This window comes from Chiloscyllium punctatum, chromosome 16 (genome assembly GCF_047496795.1).
Source record: "Chiloscyllium punctatum isolate Juve2018m chromosome 16, sChiPun1.3, whole genome shotgun sequence".
NCBI classification, from domain to species: domain Eukaryota; kingdom Metazoa; phylum Chordata; class Chondrichthyes; order Orectolobiformes; family Hemiscylliidae; genus Chiloscyllium; species Chiloscyllium punctatum.
Genome location: NC_092754.1, coordinates 36,658,366 through 36,685,759, shown reverse-complemented (window position 1 = coordinate 36,685,759; position 27,394 = coordinate 36,658,366). Strand labels below are relative to the sequence as shown.

The following is a 27,394-nucleotide window of genomic DNA, read 5'->3' as shown; positions in this document are numbered from 1 at the left end:
TTGGTTAAAAAAAAAGAAAAGCATACTTTTATTTACATGTCGAGAGACGAGAGAATACTGGGGTTTACAGGCATCAAGATGTCATGATAGGTGAATCACAGACAGTTCGTAGTCAGGCACAGCAAGTAACGAAATAAAATGCTGACTTTATTAGAAAATGAAATAGGGAAAATCTTAGAGCCATCGGTCCCACTCATCCATGCTGGCCAGATATCTTAAATTAATCTTGTCCCATTTGTCAGCACCTGGCCCCTATCCCTCTAAATCTTTCCTACCCTTGTACTCATCCAGATGCCTCCTAAATGCTGTGGTTGTACCAAACTCTACCACCTCCTTTGGCAGCTCATTCCATACATACACCACCCTCTGTGTGAAAGCGTTGCCCCTTTGGTCCCTTTTAAATCTTTCCCCTCTCACCCTAAACCTATACCCTTTAGCTTTGGACTCCCGTATCCTGGGGACAGACCTTGGCTGTCCATCCTATCCATGCCCCTCATGATTTTATAAACCTCTATAAAGTCACCCCCCAGTCTGTGATTCTCCAGGAAGAACAGCTAGTGCCTAGTCAGCCTCTCCCTATAGCTCAAATTCTTGAACCCTGGCAACATTCTTGTAAATCTTTTCCAAACCCTTTCAAGTTTAACAGCATCCTTCCTATAGCAGGGAGACAAGAATTGAACACAGTATTCCTAAAGTTACCTAACCAACGTCCTGTGCAGCTGCAATATGACCCCCCAACTCCTATACTCAATGCACTGACCAATAAAGGCAAGCATACTGAATGCCTTCTTCACTACCATGTCTATTTGCCACTGCATTTTTAAGGAACACTGAACTTATACTCCAAGGTCTGATTTGCCCGGCAACACTCCCGAGGTCCTGACTATTATGTGTATAATCTTGCTGGAGCTTACAGTGTTAGAGAAACATCACCAATTGTACTGTATACAGTTTTATTTTCCTTAAATAAAAGTTAGGGCGAATATTTACTTGTATAGGAGGCATGTCAATGAAAGTTCACTACTTTGATCTCTGGGATGAAAGGTTGCTCTTTAAGAAGTGTGTGAGCAGTTTGATCCTGTCCTTGTAGAGTTTGAAAAAAAACGAGAGGTGGTCTTATTGAAATATAAGTTCACAAGGGCAGGTGGGGACCGGGTGACAGTGTTGTTAGGGAATCTCAACCTGGGGGCATAGACTTTAGAATAAGGAGTCATGCATTTTGAGAAGAGGAATCTCTTCTCAAAATCCATCATGAGTCTTTTGAATTCTCTAGCCTATGGGGCTGTACAGGCTGGGTCACAATGTCGTCAAGGTTGATTTTGAGGTATAATTATTAAGGATTATGGAGAATTTGTGGAGTTGAGGCTAAAATTAGAATGGCTTGACTTACCCCTGCCCATCTTTCTTATGCTCTTCTTTATTTAGCTTCAATGAAAAATTCAATCTGCCTTGTCCAACTCTGAACATCATCTGGTTGAATATCCTTGATTAATTTGTGCCTTTCTAAATGACATTTATATCATTCCTCAGGATGTTTTTTCAATAATTTGACTAGCAGTGAGATTAGAGTCATTATCCTGCAAAAAGTGGGAAATTCCAACAAAACAAGACAGCGATAGTTTGAAATGGTTGTAATGGTCATAAGAGACCTCCAGTTTAGAGTAAACAAGATAAACCTGGCCAGTATGTCTCCTTTGCCAGCTTTAGTGAATTTTCCTTTTTTGGCTTCCGCCTTTTTAAAATAACAGCGCAATGCTAGCAGTCCTCTTACCCACCAGCACAATGTCTGTGACCAAGAAAGGACTGTAAAGTGTGTTCTTAACCTCCACGATTCCGTCCCTTTCTTCTCTTAGCAGGTTGGGATACATTGCATGTGGAATTGGCAATGTATCTACTTTCAAATATGTTAAATCACTTAAGATTTTCTTTCTCTCAGTAGTTGTTCCATCCAATATTTCTTACTCTTACCCCTTAACTACAATGTCTGTGCTGTACCTATTCCTGTGAAGACAGTTAGAACATAATTCCCAAGTTCTCTTTCTCGTGAACAAACAGCCTCCATTTTGGTCCTTAATAGATCATACTTTTATTTCAATTGTTCTTTAGCTGTCTATTCATGTATAAAACAATATTTGAGTTCTCTGTGATCTTAATTGCTAATACTTCTTCACATCAACTCTTTCTTTTACTAATTTCCTTTTTAATTTGAACACCTGAACTTACAATTACATTTCAGATATAACCTTTTTAACTGAATGGATCAATTTCATCCCTCCCTGTTGCTTTGCCACAATAGACTGCAAAATTTGCTTATGTCCAGGATCAAATAATTCACCTCATGTCCTAAATTGGGTGAACATAGAGATAAAGAGACTAACAAGCTGCAAAACCTGACCTTCTATCTGCGCTGATATCTTTTTAAATCATTCCTAATGCCAGTTACCTATCTTCCCGAAGGCACTTTCTCTATGAAGCAGGATTCATATTCTGGTCAGTCCACTCCCCTTCTCGGGAAAAAAAATCTACCTTTCCTCAGAACTTTCTGAACTTTTGAGTATTGGTTCATTGTCTTTGGACACTCCTCAGATTTTAACCTTAAAGAATTTAACATCAGAAATCCGTTGGTTTCAAAATCCGAATAGCTTCATGAACATTTTTATCAGTTAGTGCTTCAGAATAATAGTAATTTCAGAAGCCTGTGGGAGAAATGCTATGAATGAAAATGTGATTGGCATCTCAAGGAACATAACACACTTTAGCAGATGCTCCTCTAGTTTGTCATTATTCATTACTTACTCTATGTACCCAATCATCTCTGAAATATAAAGTGCTATCGGCTGTTTTTACAAAGGGGCACTATTTGTCTTGTCTCACACTGGCATTACCAGTTATAAGGAAGCTTGGTGGTCATAGCTTTTATGAGCTTTTCACACAGCTTAAGATATCACTAATTAGAAATTTCAGTCAGAGACTACAGGGTGGCTGAAATAATGGCAAATAAAAATAGTACACTGGTGCAATAAGGGGCATGCATTTTGTGGTTGGCTCTGATGCACATTTCATTGGAACTGATTTACATGCTTATATCTATGAGTGAAAGGACTCATCTACACTGGGTGTCTACATGTTCTGCCTCACACCTCTAATATTCCTGATCAACATCGATTTGACCAAAAAGTTAAGAAGAAATCAGATAAGAGTCGAAATGCCAGTCACTTAGTAACTGAACAAAGTTAATAATTTGGATGTCTCTCTTCCTCAACAATCAATGGTTCTCCAAGGTATCAAACTATTACTGGTTTTTAATAAGTCGCTGACTAACAATTCTGAATTTCCAACATTATCCTTTTCAGTTTCAGTCTCCCAATATTTCTAGATTTTTTAAACTCTTAAAGAATGTACTTACCAATTTTTTAAAACCAATGTTGTAATCAAAGCAGCAACAACCATGATGAGGGAGACTGTGATGGTGATGATCTGGTGAACAGCCAAACCTAAAGATTAAAACAGAAAAATGCCTTGTTTATTTTCTGTGTTATCTATGATTTCAGATACAATCTTCTCTGAAGATCCAGGTTATTTTATTGTTTAAGCAAAGCCCATTAATACCAATGGCAAAGATCTTTCAAATTGAATACCTAGTCGTTCAGGCTTATAATTCTAATGTTTTTCTTCAACCTCTACCATCAGGGAGAAGGTACGGAAGCCTGAACACATGCACTAGCTGGTTTTGTAAAAGTTTCTATCCTACTGTTGTTAGAATACTGAATGGACTCACAAACTCTTAATATTTGCCTGTACCTGTGGTTTTGCCACTGTTAACCTATTATTTACTTATCTATGCTACTTAACTGTGATCTGCCTGTATTGCAAAGCCTTTCACTGTGTGTCGGTACACATGACAATAAATTTAATTCAATTCAGTTTGCATCACAAGTAGGCAGGGTAGTTAAGAAGCCGTTTATCATTCTTGTCTTCATTGTTCAGAATTTTGACTTATAAGCATTAGGATGTTGTATTGAGGTCGTACAGGCCATTGGTGACTTTCTGGAGTACTGCATGCATTTCTGGTCATGTTGTTATAGGAAGGACATTATAAAGCTGAAGAGAGTTCAGAAGAGATTTACCAGAATGTTGCTGGGAGTGGAGAGCTTGAGTTATAAGGAGAGGCTGGATAGGCCGTGACTTCTTTGACTGGAGCATAGGAGGTTAAAGGGTGACCTGATAGAGGTTTATAAAACCATGAGGGGTGTAGATAAGGTGAATGGCAGGTGTCTTTTCCTAAGAGTGGGAGATTTCAAGACTGGGGGTATATTTTTAAGGTGAGAGGAGAAAGTTTTAAAAAAGACATGAGGGGCAATTTGTTTTTTTGACACAACGTGGTTCACATGTGGAATGAACTTCCAGAGGAAGTGGTGGATGTGGGTATAGTTACAATGTTTAAAAGACATTTGGATAAGTTCATGAATAAGAAAGATTTGGAAGGATATGGACCAAGTGCAGGCAGGTGGGACTAGTTCAGTTTGGGATTATGGTTGGCATGGACGGGTTGGAGCAAAGGGTCTGTTTCCATACTGTATGACTCTATGACTCTTAAAAAAAAACATGTAATGTTTTCACTGGCAAGTGAATCAACAACAACAGGAATATTCACTGGATAAAGATGCCTCACTGGAGAGGCTTCCCTTATTCACAGGGTAATTAGAATTTGGAAAACTGAACCAAATGATTTTCAAATTAGTGACTTTACCAATAAATGGCTAAAACTCTGTAAGGAGAGATTGTAAAGGAATTGCTGAGATTTGAGATTGTTTGAAGATTGTTGAAGATTTCACACCACAAAGAATTGGAAATTGGAAATTGGAATTGGAGTATTTCATTCCAATGTTAAAGCTAGGGAAGTGGGAATGGAGGATATCATCCCAGGACTAAAACTGGGAAACAGAATTGGGGTAGATTTTTTCCAGTGTTAGGGCTAACGCCAACAAAATGCAAGATACTCTCCTTCTGCCCTTTAGTTTCTATTGGGAGGAGAGGTGCTAATTTTTTAGAAGAAACATTATCACTTTTGCAATTCATAAGTCGCGCCAACTCAAATAAAACAATAAATAAAAGAATCAAACAGTCAAAAAAAAAGAGTTAGTTATAAAGTTAGATGGATTCAGGTCCAACTAAGAGTGATAGAACACCTAAATGTAACCACAAATAAAGAAAGTTAAACAGAGATTTATGTGAAGTTACTTAGATTGATAGACATGAATGTATGTTTTGATAGATAAGGAGCTACAGTGATAGATGCAGGGATATGTACACACATAGCTACACTGATGAATACAGTGATAGACAAATATTGATGCATACAGAGATAAATTAAGAAATAAAAGTAGGATGACAGGTATGTAAAGAAATGAAGGAATGGATGGAAGGATAATGCAAGTTAGTGACATAAAAATCAACAGTTAGGATCCGCTAATAAACGCTCACAATTTTTTGTATCGGGCTGAAGCAGCAAACCTTTAAAAATAGCAGGTGAGATGAGCGTCCAGGATTTCTGCCCAGATTCTCATTTCCAGGAACTCTGGTTAGGACAGGAGAACGTTTTGGGTAGTCAGCCCATACATAGCACTCTTGACCTTACAGCCTCCATCTTATGACATTTACAAACCTCATACCTGTATTATGTTGAAGGAATAGGCTCATTCCATCAGTTGATGTTGATGATAGATTGTTGTGTAAAGTTAGACAGTCGAAAGACATAATTTCATGCCTCACCGGGTTAGTGCAATGGAAATCAAGCCCCATTAGTTCCAGAGTCAGTTACAAAAGTTAAGGTTTTATCAAAGCATTCAAAGTCTCCAGGTTGCCTGTCAAATAGACCCAAGGTAACAGAAAATACAGACTAGGTATCTCTAGTTAACAAGAACTTCTACTTATTCCGCCCACAGATAAACAACAATGAAGCGGTGACATATCCTTCTCTTAATTAAAACTCTACCCCCCCCCTTCTAAAACCCTCTTATGTATACATATGATGACATATTTGTACAAATAAATGGTGGTACAGGTGGAGGGAACAAAATATTGGGCAAGCAGGACAATAATACCATTCCTCAGGATTCAGTAAAGTGTTCTTTTTGTTTTGCAAGTCCTTCAATTTTCTGATCATTTCCTTCATGTCTTTACAAGAGCTACAAAATAACTGGTACACAAGTTACAAAGCCTCTGAGGTATTCGTTAAAACGTCACAGCCTACAATAACTGGTGGGAGAAAATAAACTTGCTTTCTTCAGACTTCAAGTATTTTGATAGATAGACACTCCAACTGACCTTTCAGCAGCCTAAAAGCTTCTGCCAGTATTGTACACACCCACAAGCTCTTCAGTTACCCAGGAGCCAACCAGATAATTGTGGTCATGCTGATGGCTTTTGGCATTCACAACCAGTTACTACTCCACAAATCTATTAGCAACCTGCTGTCAGCAAAATCCACTTTGTACATAGAACCCCCAGGGCCAAACAGTCTATGAACATCCTTCCCCCCACCACCATCGTTTGAATAAAGCATTAGCGTAAACATTGCACACAAAGAGTTTGAGAAAAATTCTTTTTAAGAAATATGGTTTTGTCCAATTGTCCAGCTACCTCAAAGATTCCATTCCTTCATCGCATTAATTAATTAGTTATTGATTGGGTAATGGGGAGTTGCAATGATACCCGGGTGTCCTTGTACACCAGTCATTGAAAGCGAGTATGTAATGCAGCAGGTGAGTGAAAAAGGTAAACGTAATGTTGGCTTTCATAGTAAAACAATTTGAGTGCAGGAGCAGAGATATTTTGCTGTAATTGTTCAGGGTCTTGATGAGACCATATCTGGGGTGTTTTGTGCAGTACTTGTCTCCTTAGCTGTGGAACTGTATTCTGGCAACGTGCAGCGTGCAATGAAGATTTACCAGGCCGATTCCTGAGATGGCAAGACTACCATATGAAGACAGACTGGATCAGTTCCAATTAAATTCACTGGAGTTTAAAAGAATGAAGCTGATCTCACAAAACCTGAAACATTTCTACTGGGACTAGACAGGGTAAACACAGGAAGAATGTTTCCAATGACCAGCAAACCCAGAACCAGGGGTCACAGTTTAAGGATATGGGATAGGCCATTCAGGACTGAGATGAGGAGAATTTTCTTCACTCACCGAGTGGAGAGCCTCAGGAATTCTTTACCACAGGAAATGGTTGAGGCTAAGACTTTGAATCTTTTCAAGAAGTTAGATATTGTTCTTAGGGCTAAAGAAATCAAATGGGCTTGGGGAGAAAGTAGGAACAGCAGTTGGATGATCAAAATGACCATGATCATATTGAATGAGGGAGGAGGTTCAAAGGACCAAATGGCCTACCCCAGCTTCTATATTTGATGGTTTTATTGTGGGCTGGATTACATCAGTGCACAAGTATTTACTGGTAACATTTCACAGGAATAGAACGCAGAATACAATAGAACCATCAAATATAGAAGCAGGAGTAGGCCATTCAGTCCTTTGACATTCTACATGATCATGGCTGATACCTCAATCTAACTTAATCCCCTGTTCTCACTTTCTCCCCAAAATCTTTTGATCTCTTTAGCCCTAAGAACTATAACTAACTCCTTGAAAAAATTCAAAGTCTTAGCCTCAACCATTTCCTGTCATAGAGATTTCCAGAGGCTCACCACTCTGTGAGTGCAGACATTTCTCCCCATCTAAGTCCTTAATGGCCTTCTCTTTTTAAAACTGATAGGTTTTCAGGATTTAATGGTCTTGAATCAACCACGGTTGAAAACTGAGAAACTGACAGTCCATCCCTGTCACAGAATATATTAAAATTGAGTTTGTTTTCTGATGCAGGAGTTTTACCAATGAAGTGATGAATTTCTTATAGACCCTGACCATCCTCACTGATAAATGCCACTGAAATATCTTACACAGGTTGGAGGAAATTCTTGAATTTCACCTTCCCTGACATCCTGGGGATTCAGGGACCTTTGCAGAAAGCTTCACTAAAACCCTCAGGCCATCGGATTGGTGCAGCCTAACTGCAATGTTCTGCGGCTGCCTTGCAATGGAAAAAAGATGTCAATATCAGCTGCCTTAACACACCACAGTTGCTTCACTTACAGGCCAACAACCCTTGAGCAATGTTGTAGAAATGAGCATGCCTCTAACACAAAGATACAATAGCAACAATTTATTTTCAAAAATCCTGCCACGCCACTTCTCTGCAACCTGGCAGCGATGCTGGTTAAACAAGGGCAGATGGCATTTTAATTGGGATGTATGAAGAGGAGCACCTGGCAATATACGCAAACAGATCTTTGAAGGTAACAGGATGAGTTAACAAAGCTAACGGAATCCTTGGCTCATGGGTTTTTTTTTGCTGAGACAGATGGAGTTAACAGTTCTTCCCGGACCAGATTCCAGGATTCCTGCCCACATTTCAAGCACATTTAGTTGGTGCAGGATAAGACTACAGGTAACCATTCCAGAGTAACACTCCCTACCTTGCAGTTTCCATTAAGTGGTCGTGGGGTAGGGGGTGCATGAAGCAGTTGTTGGAAATTTCAAAATTCTTTGCAGTTTTGATGGAATGGGCTCTTTCCATCAGAAGATGTTACTCCGAGGATTCATGAACAATAAGGGTGTCCTAGTCATGAATGGGGAGCTAAGTAAAGGGTAACAACCTGACAACTTCCATGGAAAACATGACCATCTTAACTTCTCAAAGAACTGTCAATCACCACCACCATCCCATCAGCTTCAAAGAAACTATCCACTTCAAATCTCTCACTCTTATATAAATAAACACATAGGTATTGAAAAACAATATTGAAGAACGATTAGGGGATTGGTTGTCAAGCCAATAAAATTTGTACTCTCCCCTGCAAATGTCTGCTGAGCTCAATGAATTACTCATTCTTAGAGCTCAGTCAAGCCTTCAAGAAAACGCAATATAGATCATTGAACATAGAACAGTATAGCGCAGTACAGGTCCTTCGGCCCACGATGTTGCTCCAACCTATGGAACCAAACTGAAGCCCATTAAAACGTACACCACCCCATTTCATTCATATGTCTATCCAATAACCATTTAAATACCCTTAAATTTGGCAAGTCTGCTACTGTTGCAGGCAGGGCGCTCCATGGCCCTATTACTCTCTGAGTAAAGAAACTACCTCTGACATCCATTCTATATCTATCACCAATATGGTGGATGTTGTTTTTTACACAGAAGCTGATATTTATTTACATGAATTGAGGGGTCTGAAGTGGATGAAAACTTTTTGAAATGGATACTAGGAATGGTTGTGATTGATCGACATTCTAAGAGGTTTAAGGTGGCTAGTTTTTGGTCTAAGTATTTTTTCAAAGCAAATGCTTATTACAATCAGTAACTAGACTTGCCAATAACTCACTGGTTCTGGGCAGAGTAGATACTGGAAGGTTGGGTTTGAGTGAAAAATGGGGGAATGAGCTGAATGGAAGGGATCTGGGATATATGGGAAATATGGATGCATGAATAGATTAGAATGGACATGCGGGCTGAATGGGGTCGAGGTAAAGGCTCAACCTGAGTCTGACAGTCATGATTATAACTAGGTTGCTACCCTGGTAGGAAGAAATGGGCCTTATTGACTGCTGGCCTCACCATCTATTGCCTTTATTGCTGCCTTCAACCTGCCTCTGGCTACAACAGGCCCAACAACATTCCACCTCATCTCCCATCATGAGATAAAATGGGAAGGAGTCACAAAGAGAGGTCTGCAGGATTGACTACTTTCCCCAAGTCATTAAAGCAGTGACCTGAAGAAAAGTTCAGCCCCTTACCTCTACAATATAGAGCAGAAAAGCATTGAAGCTGTGTCAATTCCTTATGAAAGACTATTTAGCTGTTCGCTAACATATTCAGTCCAATTTTGGTCACAACACTTGAGGAAGGATATCAAAACATGAAGGAGATTTACTTGAATAATATCGAGAAATTGATATCTTAATTATGTCTAGTTTTCTAAATTTGTGGATAAACCAATGTTTTGGGTAAGTTGACAGTGAAGACTGAGGAAGATGGCAATAAATTACAGGAGAGCTATCATAAAGACTCAGTGATATTATGCTAAATCTATGCTGAATCTCAGTTGGACTTCATTTAGAGAGTATTGTAATTGTGGTTACCCTATGACAAAAAAGATATAAAGAGACTGGAGAGGGTACATGGAAGATTCACAAGGATGCTATAACATGAAAGGAAGAATTGGTTACATATCAGGAAAGGATTGACAATCTTCCATCTCAAAAATAGGCTGAGGAGTGACAGCGATGAAAATGATCGGAGGTTTTCCGGAGAGTGAATCCAGAATATTTCCTCAAGTGGAAAAGAGCTTAACTAGAAGCATCAATATAAGTTAATCAGTAAGAAATCCAAAAGAAAAATTAGAAAAAAAGAATCTTCCTTATAAGATAGTAGGAATGTGGAACTTACCACGTCAGGGAAGCAAACAATGTAGACACATTTCAGGAAAAAACTTGCCAACCACAGGGATCGGATTTGATTCCATCCTTGGGCAACTGTCTGTGTAGAAATTTGCACTTTCTCCTTGTGTCTGTGCAGGTGTCCACCGAGTGCTCTGGTATCCGCCCACAGTCCAAAGATGTGCAGGTTAGGTGGATTGGCCATGTTAAATTACCAAGGGTATGTAGGGTGGGTTAGCCATGGGAAAAGTAGGGATACAGGGATAGGGTTGTGGAGTGTGTCTGGGTGGGATGCCCTTCAGAGGATCGTTGTGGCCTGCTTCCACACTGTAGGAATTCTATGATTCTACGGTTCTATACAGGAGGGAGGAGGGAGCAGCAGTTTTCCTGATAGATTTTGACAAGGTTCAAATGGAGCAGTGTACTTCTACCAACTCCAATGTAATGCTGAAAACCTTGACTCATGTTGAGGAGTTTCTTCATGGGGCATATTTTAGGAAACGGCAATCTTTTTCCACGGGGATGCTGGAAATATTCAACCATCATCTGGAGGTCATTAGCCACTTGCAAATAAGACTGGAGATGCAATAGCAAGTATGTATCTGGTCTACCCTGTCCAACACAAGGATCAGATCTAGGTTTAGATGTCAGTATTGAGGAGGAGGTTTCAAACCTGGGTTCTGTCTGTCTGAAAACCTCAGGTGACCAAGTTATTCAAGGTTGTGAAGTGGGTTGTAATATCCTGAGAATATGATAAGGGACAACATAAGTGTAAGTTCATTCCTGCTGAGGGAATGATCCATATTAAGAATAGGACAACATCAATACTATTTTAATGGTGGAATGATTTAAACATGAAAGGAAGAATAGGCAAAAAAAATTAAAAGCCTCTGTTATTAACAGAACAGAAAAATGATAGCCGTTACTGGTTCAAGTTTATTTAATGTTTCACTTTACTGTCATTTTAGAATTTGCCATATTCTCCATTCTGTATTATGCATGAAGGTATAAGTCTTATTCCACATAATAGGTTTCAAGACCCACATTAATTCTCATGGTAGCAGCCTCTCTGATCAATCGTTGACTCTGTCAATCCAATTAACATCTTTTGCAAGCTTCTCGTCAATGGCGAAGTTTCACTATGTAGAAAAATCTGACTGACCAAGAAGGAAATGGATCTGTTGCGAGAGAGAGGAAGCAGCATTGATCCTTTGACAGTTGGCTTCAGTCAGATTGGCAGCATGCTCACCTGAAATGTATAACTTTCTGAGGAGGTTAAAGGATGGATTGGAAGTACATCCATCAATCATTGAGAAAGGATCTCTCTCGTTCTCACAACATTCTCTGTAACATTATGAAGTGATGATAATAAGAAGTACAAATTTTTATTCAAAATCGACTGAAAGTTATAGCATAGCCTCACCCTAGCTTGAATCTCTGATCTTTATTGTGTTAACCTAAGAGTGAGGACCAAAGGTAGGCCAATTTTCTAAGCTCAGTACTCCAAATAATCTTTCACCCACTGCTCACCAAGAATTGATCCAACTCTCTCAAAAACGCCCACCACCTTTGGAGAAAATATTCCAAAGATTTATAACTCTGAGAAAAAAAATTCTCTGTAACTCTATTTTAAATGAGCAATCTTTTATTTTTTAATGGTAACATCTAGCTCCTCCTCCAAAAGGAAACATGCTTTCCACATCTATCCTGTCAAGACCCTTTAAGATTTTTAATGTTTCAATCAAGTAATTTCTTACTCGTTCATACTCTAATGGATACAAACCTAGCCCTAACTAATTTTCCTCATTAGACAACTCATCTATTTTTGGTATTAGCCTGATAAATCTTCTCTGACCTGCTTCCAATGTACTTATATCCTTCCTTAGATAAGAACAATAATGACCATAGTACTCCAGATGCCAGCTCACCAGTGCCCTACATAACTGAAGCATAAACACTTTACTGCTATATACAGCTCTCCTCACAATAAATAATAATATTCTATGAGCTTTCCTAATTCCTTGCTGTAGCTGGACACTAGCCTTTTGTGATTCATGCACGAGGACACCCAGATTCCTGTGCATCTTAGAGCTCTGCAGTCTGTCACAATTCAGATGCTTCTTTTTTGTTCTTCTTGCCAAAAAGGATACTTTCACAATTCCCAAAATGATGCTCCATTTGCCAGATCATTCCCCACTCACTTAACCTATCTATGTTCCCTTAAGGCGTCCCCTTATGTCCTCTTCATAACTTTACTTACCTTTGTGGTGCCAACAAATGTTACAATCATGCCTTCAGTCCTTTCATCCCAGTCATTGTAAAACTGTTACGTTTTGGGGCCCCTGCACTGATCCCTCTGACACACCACTCATTGAATCTTGTCAACCAGAAAAAAAAAAGAGCCTTTTATGCTGACAATGTTTCTGTTAGCTTGTTAATCTTCTATCCATGCCAATGTTACCTCTTACACCATGATCCTTGAAGGGCCTCAGTTCATTTAGCTGCTCAGAAGTCACATGACACCAGCTTATAGTCCAACAGGTCAACTCGAAATCACAAGCTTTCGGAGTGCTGCCCCTTCACCTGATGATAACACGACTATAACCTGTAATCGTGTGACTTCTGATCTTATCCACTCCAGTCCAACACTGAAACCTCCACTTCATTTATCCGAGCCAGGGAAACTGAATGCTTCCCCATAATTGGTCTCAATTTCTGTGAGTCAAGAAAGGCAAAAAGATCACCATCGAACTAATCTAGCCCTGTCACTCTCTTGAATAATTTGGTAGCCTCCCAACACACAATCTCTTAGCTCATACATAAACAAGCTATGCTTCAGTGTTAATATTCCCACCTCTGACTCAGCAATTTATGGCTTTTAGTTCCACCCATTCTGGACACAAAATTTAGGCTAGAACCTCACAGCAGTGCAGAGGAAGTTGCCAGAGGATTTTGCTTTTTTGATAAGTTTGAACTTACAGATGGCGGAAAGATCATGAAGTGAGAATTCTTTGTTCCACTGACATCAGTCAGTTGCAAACAGAAAGGGAGGTTAAGGATAAACCAGAAACTATATTCGAGTACTTGAGCAGATTTATAGCTCGGGTTGTGGATGAAGTTGTGGATTCATCCGCCAAGCCAATGTGTTTTTCTGCAAACATTTTGTCACCTCGCTGGGTGACATCATCAGTGTGTGATGTTCAGCCAAGTTAGCCAAGCAGCTGCAAATAAAACTAAAACACCTCACAGAATACTCCAACCACTACAATCATTCATCCCAAGAGCTCCTTAGAATCATCAGAAACACCACAACAGAAGAGAATGTAATCATGATTTTATTTGATATGACAGCGCTCTTCACATCTACAGACATTGATCTAGCCAAGGATACCACTGCCACATTTTTGGATGAAGCAGTTACTAGGACACCCAATGCCACCAGCAGCATCAACAAGAACAGCATGCTGAAATTACTGGACCTATGCCACACAACTTACTGCACATTCAATGGACAAGTGTACAGACAAATCAATGGGGTCCCTGATTTTAGGACTGATAGCAGAAGCAGTACTGCAACACTTAGAACAGACACCCTTCCTCAACATCCAACCCAAACTCTGGATCCAGTGTTTAGATGACACGTTTGTCATCATTAAAAGTACACAACTGGAAAAAACCCACCACCACATCAATAAAATTGTCACCAGAATAATGTTCACTAAAGAAGAGAAAAACAACAGCAGATTCCCTTTCCTGGACATATTAGTGGAATGCACACCTACCGAGGAACTCCAGACCGGTATGTACAGGAAGAAGACCCATACTGACCAGATACTGAACTATAACAGCAACTGCCCCAGTACCCACAAACAGAGCTGCATTAGGACATTATTTAAGCAGACAACAACACACTACAGCAACCCAGAACTCCAGAAGGCAGAACAGGAACATCTATTCAAAGGATAGGGGACCCCAGGATCACTATTCTCCGGTACTTACGGTACAAACCTAAAGAAGCAAATGCTACATTACTAGACATGAGAGCAACCATACCGTACATCAAAGACGTATCAGAGATAACCACCCAACTACTCAGACCCTTGGGAATACTAGTGGCCCACAAACCAGTAAACACTCTCCACCAACTCCTCACAAAGGTTAAAGACCCCACACGCACATCCAACAGGATGAATGTTATCTACAAGATACCCTGCAAAGATGGTGAGAAACACTACAGAGGACGAACAGGAAGAAAACTGACCATACTAGTACACGAGCATCAGTACACCATGACTAGCACTCCCTCATTTCCACCCAGACAGACAATGTGACAGTGTAACCATCCTAACACAGGCAAAACCGAGACACACCAGAGAATTCCTTCAAGCCTGGCACTTCAGCCAGAACTCAATCAATAGACACATTGAACTGAACCTCATACACAAACCACTAGATACAAAGCAGCAAGTACCAACAAACAGAGATGTACAAATACCAGGCAGGATGGACCACCAATTACTTGTCAAAGATACACCGATGATGTCACCTAACAAGGCAACAAAACTTTTTCAGAAAATACACTAACTTGACATCAAATCCTTAATTAACTATACTCATGGAATGACTATGTAACTTACTTTGAGTCTCTAATTCCTTTTCCTGCCCACATTCCCTTCCCATAAGCCCTTCACCCCAGCAAAGCCATCCTTTCCAGTAAAAGACCATTCAACTGCTTTAACTGTCCTCCCTCACTGTTGCCACCTGCTGTTGGAGGTACCATTATAAACCAAGGACATTCATCCCTCACAATTAGTCTTAAAATACTTCCACCTCGAAACACTTCAACCCCAGGGCATCAATGTGGACTTCACCAGTTTCCTCATTTCCCCTCCCCCCCCCACCTTACCTCAGTTACAACTTTCCAGCTCAGCACTGTCCTCATGACCTGTCCTATCTGCTAATCTTCCTTCCCACCTATCTAATCCACCCTCGCCTCTGACCTATCACCTCCATCCCCACCCCCATTCACTTTGCTACCTTCTTCCCAGCCCCCAAACCCCCCAACTTATCTCTCCACCCTGGAGGCTCCCTGCCTCTATTCCTGGTGAAGGGCTTTTGCCCAAAACGTTGATTTTCCTGCTCCTCAGATGCTGCCTGACCTGCTGTACTTTTCCAGCAACACTCTGGTCTAAACTCTGGTTTCCAGCATCTGCAGTCCTGACTTTTGCCTAAAATACTGTGGTATAATTCAAAGGGAAGCAAAATAATTCTTCTGGTGTTCTGATCAATTATTATGCCTTAACCAAAGCAATAGTAAAATAAAAAGAAAGTCAGATAATTATCACATTGCTGTTTGTGAAACTTACCATATGAAAGTTGACTGCTGTATTTTGTATAGTCCAAATTGTCCACAACATGTAATCGGCAATTTAGTCCTTTGTGATGTCCTGATATTGTATAAATGCGGTCTTTTGTTTATATATAAGAATGACTGTGTAGAAAGGTGTCCATAGATGTCTTGTAGCTACAAACCTCTACTGCAATATAAATCTTTTCTGTTGACTGTATTGCTTCACTGAAATGTCTACCACATTATATGGAATTCTTGACGTGGACGTGCCAGTGTTGGACTGGGGTGGAAACAGTTAAAAATCACACAACACCAGGTTATACTCCAAACTTGCTAAAGGAATTAAAATATGAAGTGTCAAATGTATCTCCACACAATGTTAAAAATCACACATCACCAGATTATAGTTCAACAAGTTTATTTGGAATCACTAGCTTTTGAAGCACTGCACCTTCATCAGGTGGTGACCAACTTGATGAAGGAGCAGCACTTCGAAAGCTAACAATTCCAAATTAACTATAACCTGGTGATGTGTGATTTTTAACATTGTATGGAGATACATTTGACACGTCATATTTTAATTCCTGGAGCCCCATTCAAAGAATAAGAAGTATAAAAGCACACAAAATCAATTGGTATTCAGACTCTGTGTTCTGATTCCTGATACTTTTACTGCCAGTGGTAAAATTACACCAATGGGAAACCTTTCTGATTGAATTTGTGCGTCTAGACTCACAGTCAGAGTATCATACAGCACAGAAACAGACTCTTCAGTAGAAAACAAAAATAAATAAAAATAAAACAAACTCTTGAAATCCCCACCCTAGGGGAAAGACACCTGCCATTCACCTTATCTATGCCCCCCATTATTTTATAAATCCCTATAAGGTCATCTCTCAACTTCCTAAGCTCTGGTGTAGCAAGTCCCAGCCTATCCAGCCTCTCTTTATAACTCAAAACCACCTGGTAAATGTCTTCTGAACCCTGTCCAAATTAATAGTATCCTTCCTATAACAAAGAGACCAGATTGCGCACAGTACCAGAAGAGGCCTACCCAACATTCTGTACAAAGTCAGAAGGTCTGAGCAGTGAAGGCAAGCATGCTAAATGCCTTCTTGACCACCCTGACAATATCTGGATGATGTTAGACTGAGTGGCTGCCAATGATTCCAAATAAACTCATCGATAATTATTAATCCTCTTCCTTTGTAGAAACTGACATTTCTAGACCCATGCTGGGGAATTGGATGCTCCCTATGAGGAGTGGGCTGGGAGGTCTGGGTTAGACTTTGGGAAGGTGGTGTAGGGAACTACGCAGAGCAGAGGAAAATCACCTATACAGTGTATTCAAAAAGAACAGGTACCCAAAGAGCACAGTCTGCTGATTTCTCAGCAACAAACCCAAACAAGCAGACAAAACATGTCCAGAAACCCTTGCCACTCTCCCCTACATCAAAGAAATCTTGGAAATGACTGCCAGACTATTCAGACCCCTTGGCATCATGGTAGCCCACAAACCCACCAACACACTAAAACAGCAGCTAATGAATTTGAAAGACCCGATACAGACAACAAGCAAAACTAATGTCATTTACAAAATATCGTGCAAGAACATAACAAACACTAAATTGGACAAACAGGTAGAAAACTAGCCACCAGGATACATGAACATCAACTAGTCACAAAAACACATGACCCACTCTCACTAGTATCCTTATATACAGATGAGAAAGGTCACCACCTGGGACAACACATCTATCCTAGGATAAGACAAAGAGAGACACGCACGAGAATTCCTAGAAGCATGGCATTCCAACTCATTGACTTGGATCCCATTTACCACCCCCTGAGGAAAAGAACAGGAAAGAGGGCCATACCACCAGTGCTTCATCTGGAGGCTCACTGATGATGTTACCTAGTATGATGATGAAACATCTGAAAATGAACCTTCCAGCTCAGCAAGCAAACCTACATCCTGTCGTTGGATGGTCTTCAGGCCACATCATGTGGACAACCAGCCATATTTACCTGATGCTGGCTGGAGGTGAGGTGAGGGGGAGGGGGAGGGAAGGTGCTTTCTCCTTTTCAGACATCCTGTGTCTAATGGATAGACCCAAAGAAAGCAATGGTGGGATCCATGGGATTGCTCTCACTTCCCTTCCCGTCCTCCTGACAGGAGCTTGCCTGACCACTTGGTGAGCCTGTTCCACGTAGCTACATTCCTGGGCTCTGGTAATGACTACCATCCACAGGCCCACTGCAGTAACCTCTGCTCCCAGACCTGTGCTGCTGGTACCTCAGAGCGGTGAATCTCTGATTGGCTGGCCAGTCCAGGGGTGGAAAACTCTTGCTTTGTTGGACCCAGGTACCCCAACAGCGCACTGCAGACTGCCCGACTGAGATTTATCTTATCACAGCTTCTGGAAATTCACGTTTCTCCAGTTGATGCTGCAGCCATTAAATTCCATGTATGGTGTCACTATTTCAATCATAAAGCCTTCACTATTTAGTTGACTGAAGAAGCTTTCTTAGGACTTCTTAAAAATATCAACAAAAAATTCTGTGTAAAGAATCTCATTTCTCTCCACAGATGCGGCCAGACCTGTTGAGTTTTTCCAGCAGTTTCTGCTTTTGTTTCGGATTTCCAGCATCTGCAATTCTTATGTTTTTTTCTCGTTCTGTGTAAAACTGTTCCCGCCATTAAAAATGGACAGAGCAAGCAGAGAGATAGGAAGGCAATGAGTAAAAGCAAATTAAAACGACAAGTGATAGAATAAAAACAGTTAGAGTTAGTGAGCATTTAAGAAAAGGAACAAAATCAATGGAGAGATAAAATATGGCAAGTCTCAAAGCTCCTTTGCCAGCTGAGAAGACAATAAAGACCATATGGTTGAGTGAGATACATCATGTGTGTGGCCATGGCAACAACTGGTGAAATGTGACCAGCTGATCCCGAAATTTCCTGGAGTGGTCTTTCAGCTTAAGGATTAAGCCAACCCAGTTAACTTTAGCAAAATTACTTTACCTCAAAGCAATGAGAATGCTTGCAATTTTTCATTAGCCTTTAAATTGAAAAGGCTCCAAATGGATAATAGTATCAGTGGAAAATGAGGCCTCAGAATGTTTGTCTTAGATGCATGGTAGACTAATTCAAGAGATATAGGAATGAGGACAAACCGTGCAAACTCAAAGGAGTTGATCCTAACTGCAGCTACATGTCATAGGCAGGGCAGAAGAAATGTCCAAATGAAACCAAAAGAGAAAATGCTGAAAATCTCAGCAGGTCTGGCAGCATCTGTAAGAAGAGAAAAGAGTTGACGTTTCGAGTCTAACTGACCCTTTGTCAAAGCAGCTTTGACAAAGGGTCAGTTAGACTCGAAACGTCAGCTCTTTTCTCTCTTTACAGATGCTGCCAGACCTGCTGAGATTTTTCAGCATTTTCTCTTTTGGTTTCAGACTCCAGCATCCGCAGTAATTTGCTTTTATCAAATGTCCAAATGATATCAGCTCATTTACCGACCTGTATATGCGGAGATTCTGGTCATCACCCTTTTGTGTGGGCTCTTAGAAAGGAGGCTATTTAAGGTCAGAGACCACTTTAAACACTTAAATATGTGTTCTCTGACATACGTGGAACCCAAGCCCCTTTTGTAACTGAACCGAGCAACTTAATCAATGATACTTCAAGAGACCTTGGAAGGCCATCCCAAAACTTTTTAAATATAAAACGAAGGAGGTTTTGCCAAAACTGGTGGGCACTAGAAGACAACCAAGACAGTTTTGGTCTGTTTCTCTGAACAAAAATGTACTGGCAGCAGAAGGAGTCCAGACATGATTCACTTTGTTGATCCCAGGTTGGGCGAGGAGAGGTTCAGAATGGTAAGTTTGTACTCATTGAAGTTTAGAAGAATGAAAGGAGGCCTTATTAAAAGATACAAGCTTCTTAAGGAGATTGACAGGGTGGATGCAAAGAGGTTGTAACAGAGTCCATGGCATCATTTCAGTGTAAAGGGTCACCAATTAGGACAGAGATGAGGAATTTCTTCTCTCAGACGGTAATGAATCCATAGATTTCTTCAGTACAGAGGGCTGGGGAGTTTGGGTTGTTAAGTGTACTCCAGGCTGAGACAGGCAGATTTTTAATCAGAAAGGGAATGAAGGGTTATGGGGAGAAGGCAGGAGAGTGGAGATGAAGATTATCAAATCAACCACAATCTCACAGAAGGCTGGAGCAGAACGACCAGCTCGGTCCCTATGTCTTATAATCTTAGGTTCTTTTTTTTATTTTGTAGGACTAAAGGACAAAGAATGATACTTCATGCTTCACATAAGCTTTCCTTGCAGCGCCAGCTCCCATATTGCAACCCTCCCCTTCCTCCAAGTCTGAGCTGTCAGACAATTCCATACAGAAAACAGCTGATTTTCTTACCTCACAAAGGCTACATCGGAGGATCAGATTGAGGGAAATAATGTTCAAGCCTCAAACTGGCAGCTGTCCATTTTGAATGTAATCTTTCTTAAAACAGGATATTGTCTTGTGTCAAACAGAAGAAGGTTGTTGCTATCAGGCCTTGCAGTAACTGCCATTGGATTTTTCCACGCAAATATATTTGAGATCAAGTGCAAAAGGATTCTATCTGATATACATGAAATTGTAACACTTATTTATGAGAATCTATCTGTACTCTTAATTGAACAGTTGGATATGATGACAACTCACACTCACACAGCATTACACTTGCCAGGTCTTGACGTCATCAATAGGAAAGATGCTTGAGGGAATCATTAGTGATGCACTATATGGCTAGAGATAAAAGAGATATCAAGGATGCTTACCATGTTTCAGAGAAAGAAAGGAAAGCTACAGATAAGATGCCAGTTAAGTTTCATACCTGTAAGATTGAAGTTTTGATATATCAGTGGAAACCTAAGATATTGAGTTGAGCACTGCCTTCAAGCCCATGGACAGGGAATGATTGAAGATGGATCTTGATTTTAGTAGAAACTCAACCTAATCGATGTTAGGGATCCATCTTCCTGCCTTTCCCCAACTCAATGCCCATGACATGTGATACAGCAGGAAGGGGCCATTTTAACAAAAATCATTCATTGGTAACTGAGCTTTATAACACATTAGTTGAATATTGTGCCTCCTACACTATAATACAATTGGCATAGTCAGAATGGGCAATCAGGTTCCTCACCATCGCAGGTGAAAGAGTGCAAAGGAAGGAGGAGGTGCATCTTTTGGTGTGTGCCCCTTGCACATACTGGGTATCTCCAATCTAAGATAGGATTATCCCAATGCATGGCCTCCAATAATCTGTCACTCTCCTTCCCGAAGTTTCCTTTGCTGCTCTACAGCCTTGGATTGAGCGTAATCTACAATCCATTGCTTTTCTTCTCAGGACGTGCTGTAATCCTAGCACCACTCACTAATAAGGTCTGGACTGCTAGAGCTGCCACTCAGTCAGATCTCGGATGTGAGATGTACTTGCATGGAGAGGTGTAAATCCAGCTCTATTGTTGTTAAGGCCATTGCTGGGGTGGTAGGGTGCTGAGAGGGTGTGGGGGGTGGGAGGGGGAGTGGGGAGGGCGGTGTGGTTGCTGGTGAAATGACCAATCTAAAGTGGGTTTGTTCACCATTGATTTTTGGAAAAGATGGTGCCCAATCCCACCAAATAATTCAGCTCCATTTGTCAGCATAGTGGCTATGTTTCATTTTCACTTATCAGTGTGATTAAGGCACTGATAGAAAGATCTACATAGCTTGTGGATAGTACGTAAAGAGTTGAAAATGCAGACCATGTTCATCCACCATGAGAACATACAAAGGTGCTGGGGTTTGGCTCCTGATTGGCAAATTACATCTAATTTTCAAAACGTTTATTCAGTTATGGGCATCACCACTGAGGCTAGCATCTAATGCCCGTCCCAGGGGCCAGTTAAGAATCAACTACATTGTTGTGGGTCTGGAGTCACATGTAAGCCAGACCAAATAAGGAAGGCAGTTTCTCATGAACCAGATGGTTTTTTGCTAACAGCCAACAATGGACTCATAATCATCATTAGACTCTTTAATTCCAGTCATTTTTCTTGAATTCAAATTTTCCCACCAGCCATAGCAGTATTTGGACATTCCCTGGTTCTCTGCATTAGCAGTCTAGTGATAATACCACAAGGCCATTGTCCCTTTGAAGTTGTAATCAAGGAGGCAATCAGGTGAGCAGTTGCCTTGCCATATATCGACAATTATCAAAGGAGAATAATTAAAGTGGGTGATACCAGAAGGAGACCTGGGTATACAATTGTCCATATCCCTTAAAGTCTCATTCCTTATGTCCATAACTAGGGTAAGTAGGGAAATGAGATGTATTTACAAGAGAAAATTATCATTTTCTGTACAAGAGTTTGGCTGGGACATGTTGAGTTTTGCGGCCAGATGTTTGCTCCCAAGGTGAGTGACCTGGGTCAAGAAATCTCCTGACACGCCAGTCCCATCTTGGTTTAATTGCTCCATTACACCCAAGTTTCATTCTGAAGAGGAAAATGGAGGAAAGGGTTGTGCCTGTTTGTCCTCAGTGCAAATTGTCAGTTGCCATAGCGGTTGGGCAAGTGCTGAGGCAGTCTGGTTAGAAGGCCAGCACTCTGTTCTTTGAGAATTTGCCCCGGTTGTTTTAAAAGCTGTTTAACTCACAAGCACTATCCTTTATCTGCATCCCTTTGGTCTCTCTACGTCAACTTATACTTCCTTCAGGCCGTTCCAAACATTCTAGGCTTCCTCCACAGCCACTCATCCAGGAACTACATTGGATCAACCTCAGAAATTATGTAGAGAATTTTTTAAAATAAGCTACAGCAAACTAATTAAGTTCTGATACAAATTTGATACTGCAACAAAAATGCCCATTTGTGAAACTCAGTCAAATATTTTAAGTCTGCTGAAGTATTAAATTAGTTGAAAAAACAAACTTCTATTCAATATCACGTCAATGACAGGGAACCTCTTAATAGAATTCTTTAACTGTCAATTAAAATGTGTACAAAATTAAAAATCGCACAACACTAGGTTATAGTCCAACAGGTTTCATTGGAAGCACACTAGCTTTTGGAGTGTCGCTCCTTCATCAGGTGATTGTCAACTAGCATCTCCAAATCAATTAAAATGTGATGATGCAGATATCTCAGTGTTGGATTGGGGAAGATAAAGTCAGAAGTCACCCAACACCAATTCAAAATCACAAACTTTTGGAGCCCTGCTTCTTTGTCAGGTGAAGTAGAGGGAAGCGACCAGGCACAGAATTTACAGGTGGAGAGATAATGGCAAGATAATTCCAGATAATTAAGAATGTCAACAATTAAGCACAAATAGTGTGAGTGCAGTGTCAACAGGCTGAGTAACGTGTCTTTTCAGGTGATCAAAAGTGTCAAAGGATATGAATAAACAGCTGATTAGCAAGTGAAGGGATGACCTATGAACCAATTAATTAAGGCAGAGAGATAATTACAAAAAATCAAAAATAAGATGGTACTAGAGACGAACCAAATGGCTGGAATAACATGATATGTATCAGAATCAAGCAGTGACTCAATTAGCATTGTGAAATGCATCTCACAAAGCTGGTGAGGAGCAGAACATAAAAGATAAGGTGGTCAGAGGTTATGAGGAGAGGTGGACAAAGTTCCTGGCTGCCTGGTCAATGTGTTCTGAGGAGACATTTTAAGTGAGGCAGAGATGTGGTAAGATAGAGAGGTTTAAGAAAAGCATACAAGACTAAGACTCAAATTGACTTATTACTTTCTAATGAAAGAAAAAGGCAGTAGGCTGGAGTCCGGTGTGGAAGTTACAAGCTCAGACTCAGGGCTTTGTCGACCAGCACGCTATGTTGCCTCTTCTCAAGGAGCAACCATGCTCATGATACATCCCACCACCGCTCCCTCCCCCTGGCCCCCCAACCAAACCTCCTGCCAATTAGGAGGTCCCTGAAGGTTGAAATTCAAGCCACCAGATGCAGCCAACCAATCAATAACAAGGGAATTGTGTGCTCATCAGCACCATGGAGAAGGCAATGGCTGCTGCTGGAAATGCAATCTCAGAGTCGCTGGGCCCAGGATAAACGCAAGTAATGTGTGTGTGTGTTTGCATGTGTGCATGTGTCTGTGTGAATGTATATGTGTGTGTGTCTGTGTGCATGTGTACGTGTGTGTGTCTGTGTGGATGTGTAGGTGTGTGTGTATCTGTGTCTGTATCTGGATGTGTGTCTGTATGTGCATTTATCTTTATGTGTGTGTCTTTGTGTGTGCGTGTGTGTGTCTTTGTGTGTATCTGTGGGTGGGTGTGTTTTGTGTGTGCGTGTCTGTATCTCTGTGGATGTATATATATGTGAGTGTATGTCTGTGTGGATGTATATGTGTGTGTTTATCTATATGTGTGTCTGTGTTTCTGTGTCTGTATGTTTGTGCATGTCAGTGTGTGTGTGTCTGTGGGTGTGTGTGTTTGAGTCTGTGTGTCTGTATGTGTGTCTGTGTGTTTGTGTCTTTGTGTATGTTTTTATGTGTGTGCCTGTGGGTGTGTCTGTGTTTGTGTCTGCGTATGTCTGTGTGTGCGTCTGTCTGTGTGGGTAGACAGTGGGCTGTCACTTGGAGAGGGGGTCGTTGGAAGCCAGGGGTAGCTCACAGTGGACTCCCCTCTGCCTGATGTCTATGATCTCAATCAAGCAGATTGCCTTTCGTAGACACCGTCATCCCGCCTGGAACTGGGTGAATTCCAGCAGAGGGCTGAGGCCCTGAACTTGGCAATATAAGGATCTCCACTGCCAGTGGGGTGGGTAGATCAACTATGGGCTATCCGCATCAGAACCTGAAGGAGGTGCATGGTGGGATTGTTCAAGTAAACTACCACCCCACCTAATTAAATAGACTTCCCGTTTCCTACCTCCCTGCCTGTGGGACCTGCAGACTCTGCCCATTGAGTGAGACTGTGGTGGGTTAACATTTGCTGCTATATGAATTAAACGACAAAAGAAATGGCACAGGGCGTACAGTATCCAAAATCAAACAACCAAGGTTTTAACCTATCTATAAGCAAAGTTCACTGCATAGCACAGTGATTTAGTATTTATATGACCTTGTTTTGTTTGAATCAGTCACAGATCCTGCAATCAGGGCCTATCTCGGTATTTTTAGAGTTCATTATCACCCTCAGGAGCTAATATTCAATGACTGCATTCAGAGGAGAAAAAAAAGTCACAGAAAGCGCACCTCAATGAATCTGAAATACCCGAGTGAATAAGGATAGACTGAGTGGAAATTGAAAGCCTTTGGTTAGAAGAGTGCTGTTGTTCACACGATGATTCAAAAGTGCAGCCCACACATTTCAGGAATGCATAATGGAATTATGCTTCATGGCTTCCTCCCTCACAGTTCAATCCCCACGCCCACACTATCCGTCAAAGCCTGAAAACAGTCATTGTCCATGTCAGAAACAGTTACATGGAAAACTGACTTCATGTTTCCAGACAATGGGAGCATGAGAACTTGCATAATCCATCTCTAAATGTCTTCAGAAGCAATTCTCTCATGATCGGATGCTTAAAGGTACTTTGTCTTGTTCCACTGAACCGCTGTGGTAAGGGGGAACCAACATCTAGATGGCATTGAGTTTGTGGTAAACTGTATGGGAAATGGGTGGGTGACTCAACCTGAAGGGGGATGATGGCGTAATGGCATTATTGCTGGGCTATTAACACAAGTAACGATGTGGAGACCTGGGTTCAAATCCTGCTACAGCAGATGGTGGAATGTGAATTTGATTTTTGAAAAATTAAATTCTGGAATTAAGAGTCTAATGATGACCATGAATCTATTGTCAGTTGTTGGGAAAACCTCATTTGGTTCACTAATGTCCTTTAGGGAAGGAAATCTGTCATCCTGACCTGGTCTGCCCTACATGTGATTCCAGACCCACAGCAATGGGGTTGACTCTCAACTGCCCTCTGGGTAATTAGGAATGGACAATAAATGCCATCACTAGCCAGTTACGCCCTCATCCCATGAATGAATGAAGAAAAAAGAAACTTAGGACTGCCCATGGCTGAAGTTAACATAAAATGGCTTAGGAAGATGCTTACCCAAAACGAGACACTGTCATAATCTGAAGTTAAACTATATGCTAGAATAACAAAATGCCTCCGTAAAAGGGAGTAGATTCCAAGGTAACAAGATGAAAATAACACAAAAAAGATTGTGTGAAATATATACAATGGACTCCATAGCAACAGAAGCAAAATGTGTTGCTTGTTTAGAGACTATTTGATGCGGAACATCTTTTGGAGAAGCTGAGAGAAGTCTCCACGCCAGCCTGGTCTGAAGTCAGGTATTAATCATGGGACAGATGGGAAGGGCCTGACCCACATCAATTAAGACCCCCAGATATTTGTAGCCATGGATGGTATGTAAAAATGAGAATGTTAAGTGTACAGGCATTTAAGAGATTTTACTTCATTCCCATGGACATTCAATCGAAGGCAGATAGCAGCTCCCTTGCTATTGGCAGGGGAGTACTGCATAATGGCGCAGGAGCTAAAGCTTGAAATAAGATGCATGCCGAAGACCCAAGGATTACTGATAAGGAAGTCTGATAAAATCTCAATGAGATCATGAGTCAGCTAAAAGCTGACCATAACTGAACACACAATCACATAATTGTATGTAATCAATTAATAGTATACCATTGATTTGTAGTGGTAAAGATGGGCAAAAACAAAATGTGTACATTTCCTTTATTCAGGGGAGAAGCTTCTGGATTATCAGAGGATTTCTTCACCCTATTACAGTGTGGTGAACCCAGGTGCTGAAAGATTCATTTAGTCATTCAGCCCCAACAGTAACCACAACACTGCTCAATGCGAGTTTTGAGAAGATTTGTAGCTCAGTTTGAGGTTTTGGATGTAGCAATTGCTTCACCTGAGGCCCACTGAAGATGTTACCTAGTAGGGTAATGAAACATCTGGAAAAGAATCCTTCCAGCTCAGCGAGCAAACCTACATCCAAACCTGGTCAATGCTAGTGGCTTTCAAAGAGAGACAAATCAATTGCTTGTTCAACTCTGTCACCTTCCCAGTCCCAACATATGCCCTCACTACCCCCATCTCACACACACACACACACACACGTACATTTGTATTCATACACAGACCCACACCCACACACACAGATACTCATTCACATATGCGCGCACACACACATACACACACAAAGATATGCATTCACATACAGACACACACACACACTCATGCATGAACACAGTCACGTACACACCCCTACCAAGACACACACATTCACATACATAGACTCACAATGACACAGTCACTTGCACACTTTCACACACACTCATTTTAGGAAAGTGGGTGTAGATGGGAGCAAGAACAGTCATCTATTGACACAACCTCTATCACATGGAGACTGGGAAACAGTGCTAATAGCACTACATCATAGCCAATGGAGTCATACAGAAGAGGCCCTTGAGCCCATTGAATGT

The 27,394-nt window shown here is 40.9% G+C and overlaps 1 protein-coding gene across 3 annotated transcripts in view; it reads right to left on the bottom strand.

Annotated features, from left to right (window-relative positions):
- Positions 1-27,394, bottom strand: part of ajap1 (adherens junctions associated protein 1) — a 367,197-nt gene that overhangs the window by 116,115 nt on the left and 223,688 nt on the right. For all 3 annotated transcript variants that reach the window (XR_011962715.1, XR_011962714.1, XM_072586729.1), the window contains one exon: positions 3,407-3,494. Coding sequence is in view for 1 of the 3 variants with exons in the window: in XM_072586729.1 (XP_072442830.1) it covers positions 3,407-3,494 (88 nt within the window). In the remaining 2 variants the exon portion in view is untranslated. The remainder of the gene's footprint in view (positions 1-3,406; positions 3,495-27,394) is intronic.